This window comes from Onychostoma macrolepis, chromosome 07 (assembly GCF_012432095.1).
Source record: "Onychostoma macrolepis isolate SWU-2019 chromosome 07, ASM1243209v1, whole genome shotgun sequence".
NCBI lineage: Eukaryota > Metazoa > Chordata > Actinopteri > Cypriniformes > Cyprinidae > Onychostoma > Onychostoma macrolepis.
Window position 1 is genome coordinate 28,075,016 of NC_081161.1, and position 9,809 is coordinate 28,084,824.

The 9,809-nt window shown below is 38.1% G+C and overlaps 1 protein-coding gene across 2 annotated transcripts in view; it reads left to right on the plus strand.

Annotated features, from left to right (window-relative positions):
* The window catches only part of nfatc3a (nuclear factor of activated T cells 3a), a 77,708-nt gene extending 68,963 nt beyond the window's left edge, over positions 1-8,745 (plus strand). For both annotated transcript variants that reach the window (XM_058783533.1, XM_058783534.1), the window contains exon 10: positions 6,871-8,745. In XM_058783533.1, the coding sequence (XP_058639516.1) occupies positions 6,871-6,950 (80 nt within the window). In that variant the 3' untranslated portion in view covers positions 6,951-8,745. The remainder of the gene's footprint in view (positions 1-6,870) is intronic.
* Positions 8,746-9,809: the final 1,064 nt, after the last annotated feature.

The window sequence follows — 9,809 nt, forward strand, 5'->3', positions numbered from 1 at the left end:
ATGCAGATGATCGTTTAGCGTAAAACCCGGTGTTTGTTTACAAATCGCACTGGCTTTCATTTCCAAAGCCGTTTTGATTCTGGTTAGACTGGTTTTAATACTGCTGACTAGCAGTTTGCAGCAGGTGGGAATCCCACTTGATATTCCGGTCCTATTGTTTTTATTCCAGGTCTGCGTGGAGCTGGTGCCGCCACTGGGTGGATTAAAGTTTATTTATATAGAAAGCTAATATTTAAGGTCTGGAACTGTTTTGGGTTTTTCATGGGCAAATAAGAATCATCTGTACGGCAGGGTGTGTTGTGTGTGTGTGTGTGTGTGAACAGATGGCACAGGTGATGTCAAAGACTCTTTGCAGGTGGTGCTGGGGAGGGGCTACAGACAGACTGACAGATGGAAGACAAAAAAACAGGGAATTGACACAAGCGCACACACTCTCAAACAGAAAGGTCAAAGAAGGACTGGAACGTAGGAGATGCAAACCAAATGTTAAAAGACTATTGTCATTTGAGTAATCTACTTGTACCATTGCATTTATCTCTCAACATGATATCCGTGATTAAGTGTAGACTGCTTATGAGCTGAGTGAGCCGTATGCGTGTGTGTTGTGTGTTAGACGAGCATAAGGAGTTTGGGTGCCATATTTGCCTGATGAGTTTGGACTGGTTCCCTTGTGCTGAACAGAAGGAGCAGTGTGTGTCAGTACTTACAGGAGACTTGGTCTCTTTTCTCTTGTCTCATCTCTTCCTTCTACTCTTTTTCATGTCAATTGTGTTTAATTAATGTCCTCCCAGAGGTCTGTGTTTGAGATGTGTACGCAGGCGTGTGCTTGTGCTCCTTTGTTCTCGTGGATGTCTGTGTGCAGCTGCCACCCCGGCGTGAGTGCACTGATCTGGGTTAATAATAGGCAAAGCCTGCTGTCTTCGGGTCTTGTATCCCTGTCGTACTGTACACGCACACTTTTTGTGTCCTAGAGCTTATATCTTGTGTCACTCTGTTTCTGTCAAGGGATGAGAGTCGGTTTTAACATTTGGAATTCACCAAAGTAACAATCGTATTTGTCAATGATACGATAGTCTGATTTCTGTACTACTCCTTATATAATGTTCTGCCCTCATCCGTCTGTTTGTGTCCATTTCCCTCTTTCCGTTTGTGGGTACGGAAACTTCAACGTGTAACATATTCCAGGTCTGTAGACTTTAGCCAGTGGTAAATGACTGTGTCAAATTAATAACACAACTTCTCTCATCTCTGAGGGAAAAAGAGAGCGTGGAAGGGAAAAAACACAGCTCTTGGCCCAAAACTGCCTGCTCATTAAACACAATCAGAGAACTTTTCTGAAAGCAGTGGAAACCTGGTTTTGTGTCATCTTTCTGTACAATTACAGTGTCAGGAATGTAATTTTGAGGTCTTGGCGCAGGCGGGCAGTGGCGTTGTGGTTGGTCCAGTTTGCATTGCTGTGGTCTTTGGCGGCAGAGATGTGGCGTGGTGCAAAGATCCTTGGGAATTAATGTGACAAGGGTTCACTCTCTGACCAGGAAACTCCAGCTCAGACTTGTTCGTTCTCTGCCGTGGCATTTTCACCTTGTTATATGTGTGATTTGGGTGCTGGGACAAATCTCTGTTCTCTTTCTGTTTTATCTTTTATTTATTTATTTACTAACAGGATAGTTTTTCCCATGTTATTTATTTATCAAAACTGTTTGGTTGCCAACATTCTTCAAAATATATTTTTGTTCCATAGAGGTAAAGAGAGTAAATGATAACGGCATTTTCATTTGGGGATGAACTATCCCTTTAAGATTAATTTCAATATTATTGTTTTGATAAATTGCTTGCGTCTCTCTATTTGTAAGTCAATTTGTATAGAAGTGTGTGCTAAATGGTTAAATGTCCTGAATAATTCTGTTTTAAATGACATACGTTGAATTTTGCATATATTTGTTTTGTGGGGAAAATCTCCTTTTATATCTCTAAATTATTGATTCAGAGTTTCATTTTGAAACTGGTTATAGAACAAAAAGATGCATTTGAGTGGAGGAGGGAGACCTGAATAATTATGCTAAGAACTGCAACATGTGGCTATGTATGCACTTTGTGGTTTGATCTTGTCATTTTTGCTGTAAAAATGTGCTTCTCCCTAACTTTCGCCAAGAATGTTTAGTTTTATTCACCTGGGGTAATCTACCGTTTTCTTTTTTCAAACTCACTTGATGAGCGCCTTCTAAATATTTATTTGTTTTGCATAATTCAAAAAACTTTAGAACAATCTATTTTTTTACGGCACATGCCCCATGGCTACGCTGTGCTGATTGTTAAAGCCAATGACTAAACATGTTAAAGAGGTTGCTGAGGCCTCCGGTCAAAGAAAATGGGGATGAATCATAGACTGACTCTTTAAATGGGGAATCCACAATGTGATTCACAGACCAAACTGACTGTTCCCTTGTACTTTCTCAGCCACTTTTTGTGTCTCGCTCTTTTTTACACACTCTTTTTTAGAGTTGTTTTAAAAAGTAAGCTTTGCAGTGTAGTTTTCTGGATACCACTGCCAAGGTCAAAGTAGGTTGAGGGGAACTCAAATGAAAAAGTAAACAAAGAGATTACCCTCTCATTGCCCATGTCCTAAACACGCACTAGATTTCACATTTCACGCCCTGTAGTTTTGAAGTTACAGATCAGATCATTTAAACATCTGACATGTTTTTTTTTTTTCCTAAGTGGAAACGGGTGTTTGCTATCAGTTGCTCTGGCTGATGAGGTCAGTCTTACCTAGTATAATACTTTCCATCATAACACAACACATTCGCTGCTTTCAAAATAGAAAAGAAAATATATATAATCGCAGGATCTCACCTACAATGGAATCATGTTTCATAGAAAATTGTCCCTACATCATTTTTAACTCCTGCAATTTTGTTAATTTCTAAATACAGATTTAAATGTTGGTTTATGTGAAGTTAAATATATACCATTAAACTATCCCAGAGTTTAGCTTAAATTAAGCTGTCGCTTAGTAAGGCTTAGCTATTGTGGACCCAAATGTTGGTCGTAAATTTGTAAAAAATATTTCCTGTTATTTAAAAGAAAAAATATCTGACCCAGTAGGCAGTTATGACAGCCCTTCTCAACTGATGCCTCCGTTAACGGTCAGCCAGTGCAGTGGCTTGTCCAGTGATTCACAGTCTCGGGGTAGCACCGTCAAACAATATCATTTACCCCAGCTCAGAGTTTTGCTGTCGGTGAGCTCTCAGCCTCAGACCCTGTATATTAGATGTTAAAAAGGGATGGCCCCTTCCACTCATCCAAAGAGGATCCCCTATTTAAAGACTCTACGCTGAGACTCTCAAGCGTTATGCGAAAGAGATCGAGATGAATCATGCTTTCTTACATGTGGGGAAAGACGATGTTGAAACCGCTCAAGCCAGTTGCTGCTATATTGCGATATATTGCACAGTAACTTCCCGTATTTAACTGAGTCAGATGCATCGCTAATATCGGCAGCTCCCCTTCGGATGCTCACTCCCTTAATGTATCGTTGAGATTTGTGCTTTGTAATTTGTACAGTTAGCGGCTGTAATAGGAATAGAACCGTTTATGAGTTTTATACACTCTGGCTGTCCTGAGGTGACTTGCTTTCAAACTGGTCCAAACGTTGAATAAAGAGAGCACGCATTGAAGCTGCAGCATGCATGTGTGTGTTTGAAGGAATGTGAGAAACTACAGTGTGCTTTTGTGTCACGCAAAAATGGAAAAAGTGAGAAAAGAAAGCTTTTGATCCAGGAGGAGACAGGAAAATAAGGTTTTAAAATAAGAAAGTCCTCTTCAAAGCAGAGTAAATACCGTGGCAGACGACATATTAGTCTTTTCAAAAAATCGGCACCCTTAAAAATCTGCCAATACCACAGGCACACCACAGACGCTGATTAAATAGCTGTCTGTATTTATTGACTGACTGTGCTGTGCTAAAAATACTGCCATACTTACTTTTTTTTATTTGCTGTTTGCTTGTTTTTGTCTTTAGCAGATGTTTAAGTGTGCATTTTTAATGCTTTATGCGAGTAACTGAAATAAACCATTTTTGCTTTTAGTCTTTTTTTCCCCCTTAATTTATTCTTTATTATATTTTATTTAATTGGTTTTAAACACATTTCTACAAAATGTTAATTTAAAAAAAAAAAATTACGTTTGTTTACTGGAGTTTTGAATGTTGTACTTCAAAACAAATAACTAAAGTGTGTGTGTGTGTATATATATGTGTGTGTATATATATATATATATATATATATATATATATATATATATATATATATAATATAGTTTTGAATGTTGTACTAGTTTTCATTCATTTATTCTGTTTTACAACATCAAATATAGTTCATCCCATCTTAAACACCTTTGACAGTTGCAAATTGTCGCGTAAAGTGTGTGTGAGGTTGTGCAGTGCAGGTTTGTGCAGAGAGTGTGTGTGTGTGTGTGTGTGTGTGTGTGTGTGTAAGATTGTTCGATTGTTTGTGCGGCGTGAGCAGCAGACAGCGCGCTGAGTGGGTTTTAAAGCAGAACTCACAATCAGCCCAGAGCAGGTCTGCATGTGTGAAGTGTGTTCATGCAAGAGGAAGAGCCGCCTACGCCAACAGGATGATCTGTGACAGCGGCTGGGCATTTGAAACACAACACACACACACTCAAACATGCAACTTTCGCACACAAAACCATCACAAAATAATAACATCAACCACATTGAATGTACCAAAACAACTCTAAACTTCGAACACACAAAATGACAATCGACACGTATACTGTGGCTAACACAAAATGTAAACAAAGCAAGAAAAAACAAAACCCTAATAAACATAAATAATAGTTTAAAAGACACTGCGCACAAAGAATCAAAAGATATAATCTACATTAAACAAGTAACTACAAAAACTCATGTAATTATGAAACACTTAACCTGGATGATTCTAACACAGCAGTACTATAGTTAGTTTATGTGACATTTTAATTTTTTAAACACCAAAAGTTTAAACCATCACGAACATCAGTAGCGTTGACTTGTTACTTTAGCATTGCATAACTGCTTTAAATATTCACCCTGCAGAGTGACTATTGTAGGAGATGCTTGTTATTTTGAATTACAGAGCAGATCAGCACAGTCCTTTATATGGTCTTCTGACACTTGTTTTGTATCACACACTACCATATTTCACATTTAAAGACGTATTCTTTCATTTACCTTTTAATGCTATTTTTAGCACTGAGTCCAGCTCTCTGGCTTTTGATGTCTTGTTAACAAATGACTGTATATGCTATTATATACGTCAACTGATGCTGGTTTAGAAAAAAAAAAAAGAAAGAAGCTTAGCTATAATCCTGTGTAGGGACATATTTGTTCACTTTGACTGAGCTCCCTTTTTCTTTTCTTTTTTTTCTGTTGGAAAATGTTGTCCATCCCAGTCAGTCATGGGTTGTCTGGATGAGGAATGCAGGGATTATTAACTCGCTTGCAGAGGCAGGTACCTGTATGAAAAATACCTGAGGCCCCCTTCAACAGTCAAACCTGTTTATCTGCTTATCCGCTTTTCCCTCAGATTTATCATCGCCTTTTATAGATGTGGTTTTTTACTTCGATGACAAGCTTGGAAATCGGGTGATTGAATGTTATGGTGAGTGTGTGTCAAAACCCACCATCTCTCCCAAGGAACAATATTTTCTTCCTCAAAGAGAGGATCCGTCTTTGCCCTAGTTCTCTCTCTCTGTTGCTTTTTTTTAATAGGATGAACTTTTTAGCATGGTTGTCGTTGACTGATTTTGTCATGGCAGGCAATATTGTCGCACTTGCTGTAGTGTTGAGAACATCCACTATCCAATAGAGCATGTGGAGAAACAGTCATATTTTCACAGCATTAATCAGAACTCTGCTGGGACGACCTGTTAAAAAAGTTTGGCTGCTTGCTTAACATCAGTCTCCCAGCCTGCTAAAGTAATTACCACACTTGCTCCATTGCCTTCTGGGATATAGAACATGTGTTTTAACAATGGATCAATTTTATACAGGCCTTTCATAGTGCGCTAAAAGCGCAAGCCAGCAGGCTAAAGGAAATGTAGTCAAAGGCCATTAAACTCATAATGAACTGATGCAACTGCCTGCACCAAAGCCTCGTAGTTAAAGGAGCAGTGGATGGTTTTTATAGCCTGTGTGTTGTGGTCATCTTGGTAAGACTGCTGCTGTCAGAATTTATATCCTCAAGCTCACAGACGCACAATCGTGCACATGTTTTTCCTAAGTGGTCACATACCAAAGTTTTTTTTTTTTTTATTTTGCATCCCCTTCAATCTGTCTTTTATTTCCATCAGCCCTTGAAGAGGATTGAACTCGGCTTTACACGGCTCAACACTGCCCTTCAATGGTTAGATGCAGGAACTGATTTTAAAAATGCTCGATATGAAAGTTCTCACTAATGTTTGGGGTCAGCAATCATTTTTGAAAAATATATTAATACTTTTATTCAGCAAGGACATATTAAATTAATCAAAAGTGATCAATTTGTACTATTACACAAGATTTCAAATAAATGCTGGAAAATATTTTCCACAAAACTGAAGACTGTAGCCACGGCTGCTTAGAGTTCAGCTTTGCCATCACAGGAATAAATTACAGTTTAAAATCTATTAAAATTATTATTTGTATTTTGCAATATTACTGATTATATGGTATTTTGGACTTGGACTTCTTTCAAAAACATTCAAAAATCTCACCAACCAAAACCTTCTGAACAGTATACAGTCCTTGAAAAAAAAAAAATATATATATATATATATATATATCTTGTCCTAAATAATCTAAATAATGCCTCTTTTTGTGTGTTTCAGTGAATGAGATCATAGGCAGAGACATGTCTCAGGCCCCAGAGGCTCATGGGGGCTCGCCAGCTGCACACAGTCAGTCCTAGCCCACACCAAGCCACGTCAGACTCTCAGACAATCTCCACAGGACTCCAGAGCCGGGCAAAGAGATTCCACCCAAAGCCAGCGTCTGTCTGCCCCAAGAGTCCAAATGCAACCCTTCCCAGCGTGGATCCAGAAGCAATTTGAGCGACCATTATTCCTTCTTCTAGATTCACAAACACGGCTTTGGCTGTAAACAATAACAGCTGGGAGAGTTGGGGGTGCATACTGAACGCATACACACAAAACCAGGTGTACTGTACATATACACGAACACAGACGTGGTTGAGTGGGAGTTAACTTGGATTTGTGGTGTTCTCCTGGAAATAAAACCAATAATTCAGGGCTCTCTGACAGCATGATGTATTATTATTTGTAGCTCGCAGATTCACCCCTCAGATTGGCTAGCTATGCAGTCGAGCACCCTCATCCCTGACCGGAATATGCAGTACACAGCAGCGATTCTACAGTCACTTTAGTGGGATAGCCGAGGGGTGCTCCAAGCGTGATAGATGCCCACATCACGCCTTCTTACCAGCGAAAACGCCGCCTTTTTCAGTACACATTCTCCCAGTGCTGTCCCCTAGTGGACGGGCCCTCGGGCGCTGCACTGAGTCTGTAGTAACAATATGCAACATTCCACATGTCTAGTGACCTTTCTGAGCTGTAGATAATCTGTTTAATGATTGGCCCATTTCCTCTTCAGGTTGAACAAATGCCTTATGTAGTAGCTGTGATTGTGAACAGGCTTTCTGCTGAGAATTTATATTAGTTTTTTTCTTCTTTCCAATTTTTTTTTTCATTTTTATTTTTTTTGAGGAAGAGGAGGACACGGTTGAATCCAGTGTGTGTATTTTATACTTAGAGAGTAGCCGAGCTTCATCTTTTGTTCTGGAGTGCTGTGAACTGTGTTGGTTCAATCTTACTTTGACAGTGCTGTGCTTTAAAAGTCAAGTGAATTGTTAGCAGACTCTAAAGATAACATACGTGTTTTGTATAGTTGCATGGGAAGATGAACTCATGACCGTAGACCAAAAGGTCTGGAGATAATAAAGCTCATATATATATATATATATATGTATATGTATGGGCTTCATGTGCATTGAACTCAAACATAATATGTTGACTATGCTGAAACTCTCTTTGTGCCTTTGATTAGAGAAACAATTATGCATAAACAATTGCATTAGACAATTTTTAAAAAAAAACATGACAGCAGGGTTGATGTCAGGGAAACCATATTAAATTGGTTGTTTTGTTTTTGTTTTTTTCCCCAAAAAAGGTTGCAACCTGACAATCAACATGTAGGCTATATGTTATGATAGAGTGACTTGAAAGCCACTCTCGGTTTGTATCCGCACTGCATTCTTGGGTAAAAAGGTTCAAATCTAAACCAGCTTCCAAACCCCTCAGCCCATTTTAGACAATTGTAGTGCTCATTTTTGCTCATAATTCGCTCTGTGTTGACAAAAACAGTGCAGTGGGCAGGTTTGCTCTGTCTGCTCTGTACACTGATAGAGCAGATGTCGTATAACGCAAACAAATCGATGAGTTTCTATTGGCTCCTTGCCTTAAATTTGAATTATTTTTCCTCCATGAAAACTGGCACAATTCAATTGAGACATTGTTTTTTCTGTTGTTTTTCAGTCTTTGAGACATACAGCTGTAACCATGACTGTTAATTATGTTTGAAAAAGACAAAAAATCTGCTATGCACTATAAACCTGCCTTCTGCCTTTAAGAAAATAAAAAAATACAACAAAACCCAAAAAAAAAAAAAAAAAAAAAAACAAGACAAAACCTTGATGCCTCTAGATTAGATGCTGTAGAAATGCTTCTTCGTAGGGTAGTATGCCAGACGAAAGTTGCGTGTGTCAAGATGTGTCTGTTCATGCATAGAGCAAGCGTCTTAACGGTTTTGTGCGTATGTGCTTACATCAGTTTGTATCCAATGAATTGTAGATATTTGTTTTGTATCTTTAAAAACCTCTTAGAATTTGAATGGTGTAAAAGCACACTGATACATTAGGCTATGCAAGGACGGACAAATACGATGGTGTGACATTTTCAAACAGACAAAATAGCAGGTTTGTTTGTTACTCTTTCATCTATACAGTAAGTATATATATATTTTGTTGTATGTAAACCCTTACATAGTGACAGGTGTTTTCAATGCCACTTTTGACTATTTAATTTAAACTATCAAATATATGGTAGGAAAGCCTTAACTTGTGTTAAAATGCAATTTTAGAGAATGTGTGTCATAAGGTTTGGGTTTGATTTAGGTTTAGTGTTTTTTGAGAATCAAGACAAAAATACAAGCAAACAAGCAAACAAAAAAAAAATAAAGATGGAGGAGTTCTGGGATGAAGCAGGGTCCCTAGATAAGCACCTATTTTCATTCTCTAGAAACCAAAGATCGAACAATGTGTTCCCATTTTACATACAGATGACGACGCAAACACCAGAACTCTATTTTTGATACTTTGAAATGGATGTCATTCCTAAAGTTTGGGTAGCTTGGATGGTTTGTAAAATAAAAGTACAGGTTCAGTTGATGTTTACGGAGCCTTGTATTGTCGTTTCATGTACATTTTGTATTTAACATTTTGTAATTTTTAAGACTGCAGTGCTTTTTGAAATTATTCAAAGGGAACACCGTGCGGCATAGGCTCTTCTGAGGTAGTGTATCAATAAAAAGAATAAATGCCCAAATGTCTCTCTTTGTGTCAATCTGTGTCATTGTGTTCTGGATTATGATATGTATCATGAATTAAATGTTTAGTGAATGGGCTGCTACCAGGATAACATCACATACACATTATTAGAGAAAATAAATAAATTTTAAATAGTACAAAACTCCT